Source organism: Pteropus medius, unplaced genomic scaffold (assembly GCF_902729225.1).
Source record: "Pteropus medius unplaced genomic scaffold, Ma_sr-lr_union100, whole genome shotgun sequence".
In the NCBI taxonomy this organism is placed as follows: Eukaryota; Metazoa; Chordata; class Mammalia; order Chiroptera; family Pteropodidae; genus Pteropus; species Pteropus medius.
The window spans coordinates 35,418,050-35,436,256 of NW_024340849.1; the positions used below are offsets into that span (position 1 = coordinate 35,418,050).

Here is an 18,207-nt window from a genome sequence, read left to right on the forward strand (position 1 = left end):
CTGAAGAGACGAATGCTAGTGATATATGTTTTAAATCAATCAATAAGCAATTTCGACATATGCCCTGTGTAGAGAACTATGCTAAGTGCAATGGAGGATGTGGAAGAAAGCGCAAGTACAGAGCCTGTTCTAAAGGGATTTTCAAACTTGTAAAAGAAGACTAACACACCTTAAATGCTGCACAGATGAACAGAGAGTGGGTTATTACTTACTTGCTTATTAACTACAGAGTATAGGTAGTATGGGAGTTTGGAGAGATCAACAATCAATGAAAAGTGGCCACAGATGGATCGTAGAAGACTTCAAAAACCGGTTACTCAGATTTGATTCAGCAGGAAATATAATGTGGTGGCACCGAAAATTTTGGAGTCGAGAAATGACCTCAGGAAAATTAGTATGGCATCTTCTTAAAACCACAGCTCCTACTTTCCTTTTTGTTCCACCTCCACTGGTACCAGCCACTAACCTCTCTTTCTGGGCTATCGTGACTAAATTCTACTTTGACTCTTACCAGCCCCCAGTCCATTCTCCACTTGACCAGCAGGGTGAGCTTTGTAAAATATCAATCATATCATGTTATATCACCCTGTTGAAAACCTCCAGGGGCTTATAATTACACCTCTGATAAAACCCAAAATCCTGTCCATGATCTCCATGATCTGCTCTTCCTACAAGATGTAGTCCTCCCTTCTTTTGTATCACTGGGCCCTTCTCACTTATGCATCAACCGCACTGGCCTTCCCTCTGCCCTTCCACCATGCCAGGCTTATTGCCATGCAAGGGCCATTGGCACCCACTGCCCCTGCCTGAAATGCTCTGCTCGCAGGTCTTGGGTTCCTTCTTGTCATTCAAAGCTCAGCGCAAGCAGCATCTCCACAGGTGGATCCTCCCTGAACATCTATTTAATGTAGTCTCCCTGCCTGTCCCTGCCACTCAAGCTCTAACACATCACTCAGTTTTAGTGTCTACATCAAAATTTTTCTCGTTCATTCATTCATTTACTTGTTCATTACCTACCTTCACTCACAAGAATAGTAAGTACCGTGAGAACAGGACCCCTGTCAAAGTGGTTTACTCCTTTGTTCCTAGCACCATTAAACAGTGAACATATTAGATGCTCAATAAATATTTCTCAAATGAATGCACTGATTAATAAATTCTGCTAGCAGGCTATGACAATAGTCTGGGCATAAAAAAGAAGTGTCTAAGTGATATATTAATGGTGGGAATGAACAGTTTGGTGTGAATAGATGGAAGATGACTAGAGCCTCGTGTCTGAATACGGGAAATGAATAAATAATCGAAGACAAGGATTAAGGTCCCCATGGTGACTGCAAAGGTGATACTTGCAGCAGGAATATATAAGTGGGGGTTAAGAGAGAGCTCCATTTAATGAATATAGCTACATATTATATATTGTGTATTTATTCCACGTATTTTTCACAACTCTATTAGGTAGGCATCATTATCTCTGTTTTACAGACGGAAAGTTAAATCAAATACCCCCAAATTGTTTAGTTAGATATTCTCTTCCAGTGAGCGAGGCTGATTTTATAGAAAAGTATTGATTTAAGGTCAACTGATAATTGCAACTAAAGCATGAATTGGAGTGAAAATCTACTAAGTCTGGCCTTGAGAGTTACCTCTTTCCCATTCCACAAGTCGTTGGACTGAAAAGGTGTGGAATATGTGTTTCACAACCTGCCTTGGCATACAGGGCTTCTTTTACACACTGGCCTGGGAACCTGTAGACTGCCAAAGTTTTCCTTCTTATCCTGAAACCACGCAGGTCTTGAAGAAGACACTGAAGAGAAAAGTGACTAGATAAAGGTTGGAAATGAGATTAGTAGAGCAGAATGGTACCAGTTACCTTGGAGACAACCACCTAAAGGGTGATATAGCCCCTCAGAAACTAACCAAAATGCAGCACACAAAATATCTTTCTGGCCACCCATCTGAACAGTTGTTTCCTAGAACATGGAAACTAGACTTTGCTAAAGATGAGTTCTATGCCAAGGGCCAGGGGAAGAGACAATTCTGCTGATGATTCTGGAGAGTTAGGAGATGCTGTGACTCAATGCTCAAATCTCTTCTTACTCATGACAGGAAATAGACATTTTTCCTCAATGTAAAGATCTCCATGAAGAAGGCATCATAGATGCCATAGTGTCTCAGTGGTGAAAAGCCATGGGGACCAGGTTCTTTGGTCACTGGCAATTTACTGGTGTTGAAAGATATCTTTAATTTTTCTCCTTTCATCCCTGATCCAGGCACACAGCTCACATGTGCCCAGTATTATTGTGTTTTTCCAGATAGACACTGAAATGCCAAGGTATAAAATAAGTTTTTTTAAAGGCCACCGTGGATGAAGATAGTGCTACTCCATAACCACCAAGTCTAGATATATGTGTTTCTAATAAGAGAGCAGAGGCAGAAGAGGAAATAAATATGTCATGAAGATAAGGAGCTTTGTTCCAAGGCTGGCATAAAAGCTGAGCAGATGATCAGAATCTCCGTGTGGTTTATGGTGCAAAACTAGAGACCCAAAGTCCAGGCAGCACTAGCTTACATTGTGGTTTTCTAAGAGCACCTTCTTGGCCATGCTAAAGTACTGGGGATTGTTTGATAGAGCATCAGTTCTTGGTACCCAATATACATAATTCGAATTGGAGAAGAGAAGCAACCAAAGGTTGGGTGATGTCCACTCTCCACTCTAACCAGAGTTGACTCAGGCACATTCAGGCACCTCAAGGAGGCTTTGTAGGAAAGATTATATTCATTTGGATCTAATCGAAAGAAAACACTCTCTAATTACAGATGTGATGGCACTGAGCCCTGTGAGGTAAACATGTGTTATACAGATTTGGAGCCTAGATTTTAATCCCAGCTGTAGCAGTTGCCAGTTGTAAGACACATAGCAGGTTTGATGGAACCCTGATCATAACCACCTGACAGAGCTGGGGTGATGATTAATTTGTTTGAGCAGTGCCTGGAACACATGAAACACTCCATGATGCTCATCCAAAACCCACTCTCACTGATCATCCTCTCCCTAGGGCCTTAGTCCAGGAGTTGTCCTTTAAAAGGGACTTGAGCCCTGGCAGGGGTCAAGACAGGCAAACTCACCTCCCTTGCCAATTGGTATAAATACATCCCTCCTTGCTCAAGAGGAAGCATGCTCTCTACATGGGAATCTCAAAAGGTGGGTCATGAGTAGCAGGTGAGGCAAGAGGGTTGTCCCATTGGTCTGAGAACTGGTCTAGAAGCGCAAGTTTTTTCTTCAATTTTTACAGGTGAATGGTGCTCAAAGCCACCCACTTCCATCTTGCAATAGTATTGGCTATAGGCTAGTTTCTATTCGCCTATAGTTATGGGAGGCTCTAAGAAAATCCCCTGTATGGAATCTGAGACTTCTTTTTCCTTACTGTGAACAGTTTTCCCTTGCATGGGGTGTAGATGGAATTAATAAGCTGTAATATCATTTCTGAGCAAGGTACACCAAGATGTGTTTGTTCCTTCCAAGAAGCAGATTACATAATTGTAGTGAGGAAAGAGGGGTGTGTCAGAAGGACCTTCAGAGAATTATGCTTGCTTGCTTAATGATATCTGGTTCTCTATAAATAGATTGGGTAGAATCCTATCCATCAGTGTTTTGATACAAGAGAACTGTGGTTGGATGTCAACACCAGCCCTGCCAGTGTCACTGCTGCTCTCCCAGTTGGCATCACTGTTTCCAGGGTTCGGTAGCTTTGGACTAGCAGGTGATGGGTGGAAAAGAAACAGTTCCCCAGGAATATGCTGCTTCCTGGGCTCGGACTCTGCCTAAGAAAGGAACGGGAAGGGTTGGACTTGCCCCCACTCCCCACTCCTTCACCGTTTGCACAGTTGCACTTACCGAGGCTGGACTGCAGGTGTCAGGCGACCCTCTATGATCTTCTCATATTGTTCTATACCAGTTCTTGGGAATGAGGTTGTACAGACACCAAAGACTCACCCTCAAGCTAAAGGATCAGGACCAGTGCTGTTCCAATCTGCCCTCGCAAAAAAAAAGGGGGAGACCAAAAGGGGAGACCATGGGCATGGCCATAGATGCTTCTTAGTAGCCATTTCAGTGATATCCTGAGTCAAGTATAATCATCTTTAGGTGAAATAACCCATTTTGGAAACCCCAGAAAGCTTCAAAATTTAGATTAATAAAAGTGATATTCTTAAAATGAAATTGACAGATTCTATCTGAATGCATGAAGAGCTGAGCTTACAAATATCTGTGTGATCATCACTTTGTTTCGTTAGAGATCTGTTCACTCTGACCCACTCATATGCTACTCACCCGCTCTGCTCCTCCTTGCCTCTCTGCTCTGCTTTTGCCGTGAGTTTCTGTCTTGCTTCTTTCTCAGACTGAAATCCCCAAAATAAACTTCTCTCAGCATGGCCTCAGGATCCCTATAGCATAATCCGGTGCAACAGGCAACCCTCTCTTCCTAGTATAGTGCCCAGGTAACCCATGATGGCACCAGAGTGAGTTGCCTGCCTTGGCCTAAGAGACAAGCCAGGCTTTGAGGAGGCAGCCTTGAGTAAAGCTGAGTTGTCAAATATGCAGGCAACATAAGCCAGAGGGGCGTGTGTCACTCGAAGGTGCTGACACAGGCAAATCTGATCTGAGTCTGGCAGATGCTTAACCAAATAAGACAAATGGAATGTGTCCCTACCAGTGTCACTGCTGCACTCACAGTTGGCTTTACTGTCTCCAGGGCTCAAGTAGCTTTGGACTAGTAGGCCATGGATAGGGAAGAAACAGGCTCTCCGGTATATGCTGCTTCCTGAGCCTGGGCTCTCACTGGTGCTAAAGCCCTCAGCCCACCAGTATCTTGACCTAGCTATTCTCTTGGGCTCTACTTCTCCGTATGGCTGCTCTTATATTTTTTTTTTCCTCTTTACCAATGACTGGCCAAATCTCTCCATATTTTCCAGTTGAGAGCCTAGAGGGGAAGTGGACATTTAGCTAGTTATCATCCACATATCTAGGAAGAGGCTGTTGCTCCAGGTCCTCTCATTGGTTGGCAGCCGGCTTATAGATAAGCTGCCCTTAGGGCAGATGCTCATCCCGAATTGCATAGCGTCCAGCCCTATCACTGCATACAAGAACAGGACCCGTCGTCAGGCTCATCAAAGTCTTAAGTTGGGAAGGCAGGCATGCTTGATGACATGTCCATTGCAGACAGATAATCGGAGAAGAAAGAGACAGAGGCAGGATGTGTTAACATTTTGGAGAAAACTACTATATGACAGACACTGTACTAGATACTTTATAACTACATATATCTGATTAATTCTCAGAAAGATTCATCTTTCCCTGCCATAAGAGGGCTGAGATTTTAGCATGACCTTGGGTAAATGGGTTGATCTGGTTGATCTGACTCAAAACTAAAATTTTTTTACACTTCGCCGATCTATCCAGCCCCTGTGCTCTTGGCCTCAGAACAGCTTTCTTCTCTCTTGCACTTCCATTTCCATCTCATGGGAGCAAAACCCCACTCTGCACTGTTGACCCATGTCTCCGGCCCTCGCTGGCCCCCTAGTTCACCCCAGTCAGCACCCGATTCCAATGTCACCTCAAGGACTCCTTCCCCTTGCCGGGGAAAAGCTCTTCCTTGCTAATCCAAGCCCATAACAATCTCCCTCCCAATAAAAAATTTAAAAATTGAAAAACCGATCTTTTCACTTAGGCATTCCAACCCAGGGAAGTTGGTTCCTTCTTCCCACCATACTGAAAACTGGAGCAAGAACTGCCTAGCAATGAATTCCCTGGAACCAGGTGTCAGAGTCAGGGTGCCCTCCTCATTGTACCCGCAGAATGCTCTCAATATACATACACACTATTGTTCACCTTTTAAGCAAGGGGACAAGAGACTGGCTGACAATTACTAATTTCTAGAAAAATAAACACCAACTTAGAGATATTAAAGAACCATATTCCAAATCTATTAGCTATCTAAAATTCCAGAGAAAAATAAAAATTCTAATAATCGAACATCCCATTTATTCTACTTCAGTCATGCCTAATGTAATTGACTGTATTTTGTCATTCCTGTCCTCATTTGCCATGTGCAGACACAACGTAGGAAATGAAATAGTAAGGAGCAAACATTTTGACTGTATTTCACTTTATCAAGTTGCAGCTCCTCGTTAAGTTTTGAGTTTCTTTGAAAAAGCAAGGTCTTCTGTTAATTAAAGCTTCCTGGATTGTAATTAGAGAATTGGACTATATTCCAAACTTTTCCATTGACTTTGCAGAGTGACCTTGGGCAAGTTATTTCACAAGTCTATCTTAATTTATCTGTAAATTTGAGAACAAAAGAATATCTCATTTTTTCAGCAAAACTTAAAAGAAAGATAAAATGATAAATCTATAAAAGCATATTGAACCCCTTGGGGAGAAGCCTTATCTTTTTATATACATTAAGGTTATGTCTGTTTTCAGCTTCTGGTGGTCTTGCCAAACCAGAGGACAACACTGTTCTTAATACTAACTTCTCCTTGATGTTCACATTGTGTTATATCCTCAGTCTTCATACTTTGTTTCTTTGACTTGAAGGGGGGAAAAAAGGAATTTAATCCAAAATCAAAAGAACTGGAAATAAAATCATAATTTCAATTCTTGCATCCAAGCTGACCATAGAAATTAGCTTGTTAGATCAACTCGAGCAGCCTCACTACCAAACCCGTTGTTTTGTCTTTAAACAATTTAAATGATTTGAAGATTGCAGCTTGGAGAAAACTAAAGTTCACTAGTGTCTCTTTACCCCCTAGCCCCAAGTGGTCATTATTCTTTCTTATCGCCTATCATCGTGCCTTCTTTTCTTCTGTTTTCTTTCTTTGCCTTTGCCTCCACTTGAATTGATTTTTTTTTCTTTCCTTTTTTACTCAATTGTCTTCATTGTTCTTCCACTCACTTTTATCTCCATTATACTTTTATCATATGTTCTTAATTTTGCTAAGTGTTTTGAAAGAGGAGGAAGAGATTAAAAAAAAAAAACAGAATAAAACACTAGTATTCACCTAAGAAAATGCTTGTCACATAAAGATGCTCAAAAAATAAATGTTTATTAAATATATCATAAAAATATCTAATATGTGTAGAAAACATACTTTGTATTAAACACTCTCTACACACATTTCCTATAATTCAGTCACCCCCTATGAGGTAGGAGCTATTATTATCTCCATTTTAGAGACAAGGAAACTGAAGCCTAGAAACTAAACTCGGTTAGTCAAGCTTGCCCAGATAGGAAATGATAGAGCAGGGACACAAATTAGGTCATGTGATTCAAAAATCCAGGTTCTCAACTACCTTACTCATATGTAACATGCATATGCTCGGTGCTTTACTTACATCAATTCGTTGAATGGCCATTTAACAAAGAACAGATTACTTGATACATGATGCAAATGAAAAAAGCCATAAATGATTAAGATCAAGGTTTGAAGCACAGCGTTACCACTAGCTGGGTTAACCTGGACGAGTTACATAAACTCTCTGAACTTTAAGCCCGTCATCCTTAAAATGAATATGTTTGTATCTCATCTTTGGGTCAATGCAGTGATTAAATCAGTTTGCTTTAACTAAACAACCAAAATGGAAAAGAATGTTCAAGAGAGAGAAAACAAGTCTCAGAAACAGGAAACCGAAATGATTTTGCATGGCACACACTTTCTCCAAGAAATATTCCCTGACCTCAGAGCCAGGATTAAATTCTTTTGCACCCTCCTAGTATCACGTTCTTCCTGCGTGATCACCTGCCTTAAGTATGGTAATCCTTGGTTTTCTTTTCTGTATCTCCCTCCCCAATCCCCATCCCCACCGACCCTGAGGCTGTCCTATAAGAGCAGGGGGCTGGGTCTGGCGTGCTAGCTGCACATCTCCAATGTGCAGCCCAGCACCTGGCACACAGTAAGTGCTCAGGAAACATTTGCTCCATGAATAACTGAAGATGGAAGAGTGGGAGGTGAGGATGGAGAAGGAGACAGGGACAGATGGCACTGGATATCAGGACTCTATACTCACACTTTTCCCAATAGTCCTCAATGTTCTATTGGAAATGCATTCGTGTTCTTCACCTCTCCCATAACTAAGCATTCGGCTTCTGAAGACTTCGACTTAAGATTTGAAAGGAGTAGCTGTGACAAACAGGACCACCAGAGACATACTGGTTTGTATCTCCTGAAAGGACTGGCTTTCAAGCATCCCACCCATTCCCATCATTACTCTTATTAACAACTAGAAATAATAAGCCTTCATGATGGTCTGAAGAAATGTAATTGTACTTATATCTAGATGCAAAATAGATAAAATCACAAGAGATACAATATTATGTAATTAAACTAGAAAAAAATGTCAAAGCTAAAAGATAGGAAGGTGGGGGAAATCACCATCTAATCACCAATATTATCATTGTCAATTTGTCTGTTAATTGCCCACCAAAGCCCCCCACAACAGACACAACCTACAGTGTTTAGGACACTCTCAGAAATGGCACCATCAGCACAAGGTTGTAGTCAGCATGAAAGACACGTAGGTGACAACATACATATTTACCATAAATGCTTTATTTCGATTTTGTAAAAGCAAGCAATACCTTTTAGCTGAAAGCAAATAAATCGTTGTTGAAAGATGGCCATAATAATGTTACTTACTATATGCCAGGAAGTTTTATAAGCATTTTGCTTGTATTAAGATCGTTTGGTCTTCACCGCTCTGAGAAAGTTACTACTGTTGTCCCCACTTTTCAGATAAAGTAACCCAGTTCCAGCAAGGAGAAGAAACTTGCCCACAGTCAGCGCTCACCCCCAGGCAGGCTGTGCTCTGACCACTGCAGGGTCCGGTCTTACACAGGACAGCTGTCCTTTTCAGGAGAAATTGGAAGCCGAACTTGTTCCTACAACTCCAGACCCAAACTTGAGTTGTAGGAACAAGTTTGGTTTCCATGTACAGTTCTTCCCATCTCTGGCTCATCTAACTGTCAACGACCCAGCCAGCCTCCCAGACCCATCTCAGGCATCACCTCCTCTGTGAAATTTGCTCCAAAGAATCTTTTCAGAAAAGTTAAATACTCTTCTCTCTGTTCCCCAAATATTCTAGAATCCTTTCATATGGCAATTACTACTTTTTTTCCTAAACTCCTTATTTTTATCAACCTAATTAAACTTTGGCTTCCTCAAGGAGCCATAAATTTTTACCTATTTTATCTTTTTATATATAACGGCAAAAAGAGCATATCTTAGCAGTTCAATGCACGTGTGTTGAGTGAAAGAATGATCAAAGTTACTGAGTTACATAGTTTCCATCTGCCCCACAACAGCAGATAAAGTCTCACAGAGATACCGCCCTTGTCAACAGCATCAAGCCAGTGTGAGTAGCTGCCTGAATAAGGGGCAGTGCACGAATGATACTGCTCTTCACTTCAATTAAATTCAAAACACATGTTTATGCAAGATACTATTCTAGATGCTAGTGGAGTTTGTGTAACTTATAAGACTGCACAATGACCTTTAATAAACTTAAAATAGAGACAGAGTCGCCTAAATAGCTAAATATAACTAACTAGAATAAAACAAAAAGTGCTATATAGAAGACTTAACATTCAGACTGGGTCAGACTCGTTACACCCTGCATTCTCATAACCACATTTGTGTTACCTACCACACCTTCCTTGGCATCTAGCACATCTAATGGTAGTAGCTACTCCATGATTTTGAGGGGGAGAGAGGAAGAACAATTAATTTCAATATTGAGGATCAGAGAAGACTTCACAGAGGAAGTATATTGATACAGAGGCCTCAAAAACTAAGAAGAATGAGGCTTTCAGATTGACTGCAGAATTAGTGAATATTCCACAATTTTTATTGTCATCTTTATTGACTCATTTTTTTCACCTGCAGTTACATCCGGATCTTTCAACTAACTTTGCCATAATATTCATTTTTTAAAGGTATTACGGACAACTCAGATTTTACAATAGTTTACAATTTCTCTGTGGCTAAAAGTTTCTCCAATGAGAAGATCAAATAACAATGTTTGATAGAACATTGTTACTTTCCTGACAGGTGGTACAGACTAAGTGCTAAAGTTGTTTCTAAAAGAGCAAATCCCTCACTGGAGACCTGGTGGTTTTTATAGAGAAAGCAGGATTTTAAATCAGCGTAGGAAGATTTGGAAAGTCTCAGGAAGGGGGAAGAACATGGGTGTGGGATGCTGAGGGCCTGACGGAAGCAAGCAGAGGACAGAGAACATGTCAGGACAGGAGCAGAGTGACAAGAGGCTGCCGATATCAGCTAAGGGATTGGGACTTTAGTTTATATAGAATTGAGCCACTTCCAAATTTTAAGTGATGAAAAACAAAATGTTTTAGGAAGACAAATTTGGTAATAATTTTCAGGGAGACTAATTAGAAGGATACTAAAGAATATCCAATTAAGAAATAAATAAAAAAGATTTTTTTAAAAAGACATTTTGAGATGCAAATTAACCAATTTATTTTCTGATGGTTAAGGCATCTCTCAGATTTTGTGAGGGGGCTGACTAGAATAGAGGCTTTTCAGAAATAGAAGCGTGCAGGAGGAGCCACTTTTGGAAGAACAAGAAAAGTCTGACTTTACATATATTAGCTTTAGGGACAATCAGAACAAAGTACCCTGAAGGAAAATGGAAGTGTAAGAGCTTATTCTTTTTATTGTTGTTATTAATATCGTTATGATGATGATGAAAACTCATAGATATAAGCCTCAAATTTAAAATACCATGAAGCTTAGTCGTCCAAACTTCTCAGTCATGGTAAGTCTGCTGTGATGGGAAGGAAGTGGAGTTGAGGTGTGGGTGGGGAGAAATGTCACCACATTTTAATAATGGTTTTTGTAAAGCGACTGATGGTGAGATAAGGAGGTTGCTGGGAGAAGGTCTAATGGACATCTAATAAGAAGTCTCGTTGGGTGTCATTACTTAAATTAATACTTTGCCCATATCTTGATTTAGTCAAAGCTGAGGAAGCTGATGTGCTAAATAAACTAAGAGGAGACTGAAGTCTAATTTAGGAGCACTGAAGCTGTCCCTCATGCAGATATCTCTCTAGCCCAACTAGTCATTAGAAGCTGGCCTGGGGAATGTGGACTTCCGGTAAAGGGAATGGATAAATGTGATGAGTATTTCATGTGGTCCATGTGAAGGCTGATGGGACATCCCTGCCTACAACAAAGTATTAGTCTCTGCTTACTGAAATATTCATGCCCACCATGTTTGGTGTCTTTCCCTCCTAAATGGTATGAAAAGACCTCTTCTTTTTTTTTTTTTTTTACTTTCATTTGCTATACACTGGTTCAGTTGTCCAAAATTTCTGAGGAATGCCTGGAGAGCTTGTTTAAATTAGAGTCAGGAGGTCCACCCCAGAGAGTCTGCTTTGGGGTGCCACAGTGAAGCCTGGGAGTCCAGGTTGCTGGTAAGCCTGCAGGCTTTCCAAGGCAGCCTTGAATGACTTTGAACCGGCAGGTAAGACTCCAAGCCCTCCACTCCTGCTTCAGCACAAGCAGCTCTACATGTGCCTGCTTTATTTGTTTTCTCTTCTGCCAAAGATTTGTTTGAATACAGATTTTCAGCACCTTAACAAGAACTGGTGAAATATTTATCTAAGTTAACCGTGACCTTTTAATTCACACTGTTTTTCTTCGGCAAGGTCATAAAACAATTGTGTGGAAGCCCATTTTCACATTATAACCACATTTACTCATTCAATGATTATTTATTGATCATTTTCTGTGTGCCAGGCACTGTGCTAGATACCAGAGATCCAACAGAGGATGAAAAAGATAAGACCTCTGCAGTCATCTTCCAGTGCAAGAGAGGTGGAATGGGGGGAGAAAAGACAACATAAAAGTAAATAAAATTATTTCATATTGCGATAAGTGCTAGAAGGAAAATAAGCAAGGTCCTGTGGGATAAAATCTCAGAAGAATCATAATTTAGACAAAGTGAGAGGAAATACCTCCTTATAGAGGTGACTTTCTGAGAGCTAAAGGAAAAAGAACCAGGCATGCTGGCTGCTATGAGCTTGGATAACTTAATGAAAAGTGGTCGTGGAATTGCACAACTGGAAGTAACGATGAGCCGGAAGTTTGGACAACAGTCGTCAGAGATCATGGAGATGGTACAGGCTCTGGCAGTGGCAAGGTCTGTGTGAAACAGAGAACACTTCTATTAAATGTCAGGTGGTCAAGGAACCGAGAGTTTATTGGGTATCAGAGTGACTACACATACAGACAAGAGCGGGAATGAAAAAGCAAAATCGGAGCTACGAGCTAAAGTCCTCAGAGCGTAAAGTGGAACGATCAAGGCTAAAAGCAGATGACATCATGAAGAAGGGTCAAGGGAGGTTCAGCAGGACACATGTGCTTCACAGAAGCAGGCAGTTTGCCAGTGGAAATGTCCTGGAAGCAGCAGGGGAGTACAGGGAAATAGGCCCCGACCTCTGGCCTGTGGGACAAGTGGTTCAAGTAAGCAAAGTTTTGTCTACTCGAGAAATTGCAAGGGAAGAAGAGTCTTGGGGATCAGCCAGGTTTCATTTAGAGAAAGTCATGGGAAATAAACATTCACGAAGCCCCTGAAGATGAAAGAGGAGTTCGATGGCCAGAAGCGGAAGGTCCAGAGGGCGCAGTGGAAGGCCAATTTTGCTTTTGTTATTGTTAGTGGGACAGGGAGAGAAGTAATTAGGGCATATGTAAGGACACACAAGTCACAGTCTGGATAATAATGGAAAACTGGAGAACCATGAAATTCACTAGGTCACTAGGATAAAATATTACTAGAATTAAAACAATAATAATAACAATTATTCTTTATAGTTATAGTAGTCGAAATAGCAGAAATATAGTGGCCTTTTTATTTCAGTCCTGGACTAAGTACTTCCCATGCAATCTACCGATAACTCCATGATCTTTCAAAACACAGGTCAAATTTTATATATTATCTGTGAAAATTTTATGCACTACAAGTCATCAATCAGAGTAAAGAGGGATTCAGTGTTAAAGTCATCCTGGCAGTCTCTGAGAAGACAACAGAAAAATGGTTTTAGAATTGAAGATTACAGCAGCTGTTTTATTGGGTTACACAAGTTGGTGTACAGTGATCAGGGTTTACTCACATAATCTTCTTGCACTAGAAAGAAGCACCGTTCTCGAAGCTCAGCAGTAGAAGGAGTCGATGCTTGGAGGTGGCTCCCATCCACCATATTTCATTCCTCTGTTCTTTTGCTGAATTTACTAGAAAATTTTTAATCATCTTTGAACACCTCATTCCATTCATTCTTTCATTTGTTCATTGAACAAATATTCTAAAGCAATTGATATAAGTTATAGACCATCCTAGACACTTGGGGATACAATGGTAAATGTATCTATATCTATAGATATACCTATCTATCTCTCTATATATACATGTCTTTTCTAGGAACCTTTCCCACCACTCCCCCCACCTTTAGGCTAGTGGCCCCATGCATTACTCCCACAGCATATCGCTTATCCATTAATTTTTCCAATAACATACTGACATATGTATATCTCCAGTCTAGTCTTCTCCTAAATCATCCTTTGCAAGTCTGAGATCATGTTATTTCTCTGCTCAGTGCCCTCCAAAGGCTCCCAAGTCTACCAAGAGTGAAAGCCAAAGTCATTACAATTTTAGTCCCCACCAGAGGATGTCACTTTCTAAATCCCTTCTTCCATGTCTTCTTTTATCCATCACTGTAAGAGTTGTAGGAAGGATATAGTCAGATGAAGAGTAGATGGGAAGACTCAACCTGCTGACAAGAAAACTAAATTCTAATTGTACTTTTGATACAATTTTATACTGTACAGACATCAAGTCAATTCTTCTGGATTCTCTAGTCATTCTGCACTTGGGAAAAAGGGAAGTTCTCAAACATGAATGAATTTGTATGACAGTATGACTATAGTTCTTAAATTATTATGATAAATGAATTTATAAAAATAAAACATAGTCCAAGGGAAAAATACTTTTAGCAAGTACTTGGAAAACTAAAGTGGTCATCAGGATTTTATAATTAGCTTTGCTACAATTTTAAGTTGTAATTTATGACTTTGAACTGTTCTGTGCATTACAGAATGCCCCCAAAACGACAGACATCTCCATTCAATACAGCTACGTTTTATATCTACATTCAGATGAACTAACTAAATCAGTGCTAGAAAGTGACACACTCCTTAATAGCTCAGGAATCACTGACCTACAGAATGATTGAGCTACATTCTACTGTGCTACAGGCAAAGCTCAGATGAAAACTCAGGGATCTTTCATTTCCATCATGCGAATACCTTTTTCCCTTTTTCTTTTTTTTTTTAACATTTTGCAAGGTTATATAAATATATATACATATATGTATATATGTGTATATATGTGTGTGTGTGTATATATATATATATATATATATATATAACCATAGATGCAAAGATAGTACAAAAACAATAACAAATTTTACTTTGAACATAGATTCAAATCAACTAATAGTTTATCTCAGTAATGTTCAGATAATTCAGCATAAGAAAGTCTATTAGTGTAAAGAAGCACATTAGCATTAAATGATTAATAAGATATAAGTAACCCAAATATATATAATATATAATGTTAAGCTTTGGTTCAAAATGATGCATGGATACCATTTCTCATTGTTATGTTTTCTATGAAGAAGCTTACTACAAAATGTATATTTGGCATGCTTTGCTAAGTTTTTCTGGCAGCTTAAATGAAACCTGCTCTCCTCAATAGTATTTTAAAACAAATATGTTGTTTCTTATCAATATACCCATATTTGTGAATGTGCTTTCAACATTTCTCTTTATTTTAACAGAACCCTAAGTACCACATGCCTGAGGATCTCAAGAAGAAAAAGGAAAATCTTCCTCTTTACTCTGAGAGGTCTACTAGGGGCTTAACAGAGACCAGCCACTCACGAGGAGAGGGTCAAGCTTTAGGTAAGACCACGGAGTTACCAACCACTAAGTTGACTGAAAAACATCAAGGAACTAAGACCCTTTCCAAGAAGTTCAGAGAAATGAATTGGCCATTGGACATTCACCCTTTAAACAAAAGTTTAGTCAAAGACAACAGATGGAAGAAAACTGATACAACCCAAGAGAAACGCAGATCATTCCTTCAGGAGTTTTGCAAGAAATATGGTGGGACGAGCCATCCTCAATCACATCTTTTTCATATGGTATCCAGGATCTATGTAGAAGATAAACACAAAATCCTATATTGTGAAGTACCTAAGGCTGGCTGTTCCAACTGGAAAAGAATTCTGATGGTACTCAATGGATTGGCTCCCTCTGCATATAATATCTCCCATGATGCTGTTCACTACGGGAAGCATTTGAAAAAGCTAGACAGCTTTGACTTAAAAGGGATATATACTCGCTTGAATACCTACACCAAAGCTGTGTTTGTTCGTGATCCCATGGAACGATTAGTGTCAGCATTTAGGGACAAATTTGAACACCCTAATAGTTACTACCATCCAGTATTTGGGAAGGCAATTATAAAGAAATATCGCCCAAATGCCTGTGAGGAAGCATTAAATAATGGATCTGGAGTCAAATTCAAAGAGTTCATCCACTATTTGCTGGACTCTCACCGTCCGGTAGGAATGGACATTCACTGGGAAAAAGTCGGCAAACTCTGCTATCCATGTTTGATCAACTACGATTTTGTTGGGAAGTTTGAAACTTTGGAAGAAGATGCCAATTACTTTTTGCAACTGATTGGTGCTCCAAAAGAGCTAAAATTTCCAAACTTTAAGGATAGGCACTCTTCCGATGAAAGAACCAATGCTCAGGTTGTGAAACAGTATTTAAAGGATCTGACTAGAACTGAGAGACAATTAATCTATGACTTTTATTACTTGGACTATTTGATGTTTAATTATACAACTCCATTTTTGTAGTTTGCATTTATTTTCTAAAACCCGAACCAACTAACTATAATTTTCCTATAATTCTCTGTATGAGAGAAATTTAACTAAACACAGTTGTCTCGATTTAATAAAGACTTTTACCAAATAGTATGACACCAATTGGCACAAAGTTATAGGAAAATTACCTAACAGAGACATGTAAACAACTTGAGCTGCTTTAAAATGTTTGGAAAAGAGCTGCTTTTGCATTATGGATTATATTATAGAAGCAATAACGTAGCCAGCTGCTACATTAGCTACAACAGCCTCTCACAATGATAGGAAAAGAGACCTAAAATAGCACGAGTAAATGTCTACATCCTGGAATTTGTTGTCTAAGTGCATGGATATATTTTTAGCAGTTTGTGACATACTAATCAAACACTGGATAGTTTTCTTACACCCTGGAAATCTTTCTATCAACTGCAATGATAAATTTTGAAATGGTGATTTGGACGCAGGCATTTTACTTTAGATCAGAAGACATTATGTGATTTATAGTATAAATAGAAAAACCAGATGAGGGTATGGCTTTTTATATTCAACAGCCAATAAAAAATGCACAACATGCTAAGATCAAAGCAACGAAAGCAACCTTCTTCTTCCAGAAAAACTTAAGGGATTTGATTCTGTTTTCTTTTGAGCCCTCTATGCAGAGACAAAATGAACAGACCCACTAAAGTTCTTTGCTTCTGAAGCAGGCAATTGAGAAGTTTAAGCCTCATCAGATATAAATGTGCTCCTAATTCTGGTTTAATTGGATAGGGGAGAAATTGTTTCAGGATGGAATAATCATCAAAAACAAAAGTTGCTACTCTGAATAATAAACCTCAAACAATAACAAAGTTTTATTAGAATATTATTTGAATCAAAGCATCATATGCATAGCTTTATACATGGAATGTACTCTAAGAATAGCTTTTGTTTTCAGTCTAATTATTCAGCTTGGGAATGACTTCTTAAAAACTAATATACCACTTCAAAGATAGGTTATGTTCTAGAGAATAAACATAACAAGAACCCCTAGAAACATTTTTAATAGGCTTATGCATAAACAAATTAAGGGATTTTCTTTTTAAGTTTAAATATTCTGTACTAACAAAATGAAATACCATTGCATTCAAATATTAAATCAAGGTCTTTGGAAAGTTGGACCATGTGTCACCCCTGTGAAAGTTGTAATGCATTTTAGAATTTTTTTTCCAAGGAACCCTAAAGCAGAAGACACATTTGGATGGGAAACTCATTTTCATTGGTCAGCTATTACCCTGAGTTAAGCAAACCCTGATTGAAAACATTTCTCGAACATGTTCCTTTTCCCAAACTGTCATTTTATTCTCGTCAGTAAATATTCAGTAATATCTCTGAAAGAAAAGTAGGTATTAATATTTGAATATCAGTAGCCAAGATAGGTGCAGTCACACTTATTTCATTTTGATTTTCTATTTCATGGCTGAGTATTCATGAATTGCTTCACTCTTTACACAAACTTGTGCTATCCCATCTGTGTCTCCCATTGAGTAGGCAGAGGTAATGGGCTGCCAGATCATAAGTAGTAAACCTTCTAAGCCAGCCTTTTATACCTGTAACCCTTCATTTACTCTTGCCTCTAGACCATACTCTTAAGGTGTGCTCTGTTTTTAAGGAGTCGTACTCTAGAGTAATCTCGATTGTATAATTTGAATTTTGCTATATCATGTAGAGTGAATTCCTAGTAACTTAGAGACATTGAACCTATCTTTTTATGGAGAGAGAGAGAGAGAATAGAAAATATATCAAGACGCCTGAAATTTTATTCCTAAACTACACAAAACTAGTTTTAGATGAAACCTGCTATAAAGGCTAGAGGCACTTTTCTTAAAGTTATTCCTAAACCATATAAGGAGCAAACAAAAAAAAAAAAACCTTTCTTTTCATAACTTTGGAAAGAAAAAGTGGAAACAATGCTCTATCTCTCTTGTTGACATTTCTCATGTACTTGAGAGGGTGGAATACATATATATATACATATATATATATATCATATATATAAACAATCATATATATTTGTATATATGTGATTATTTGGCATTGGTGGTAGAGAAGAGGGGTGAGAAGAGGGAAATGATGCACAATACTGTCTAGCAAAGCTCTTCTGTACCTTTTGCTATACAAGCTCTTTTCTTGACCCTTTCCACCAAGCTGTGTAACCATAGGT

At 39.1% G+C, this 18,207-nt stretch overlaps 1 protein-coding gene across 1 annotated transcript in view; it reads left to right on the forward strand.

Moving 5' to 3' along the window:
- CHST9 (carbohydrate sulfotransferase 9) overlaps positions 1-17,675 on the forward strand; it is a 222,324-nt gene extending 204,649 nt beyond the window's left edge. Inside the window, exon 5 of the mRNA XM_039843985.1 lies at positions 14,910-17,675. Coding sequence (XP_039699919.1) covers positions 14,910-16,001 — 1,092 coding nt within the window. The 3' untranslated portion in view covers positions 16,002-17,675. The remainder of the gene's footprint in view (positions 1-14,909) is intronic.
- The last annotated feature ends 532 nt before the right edge of the window (positions 17,676-18,207 follow it).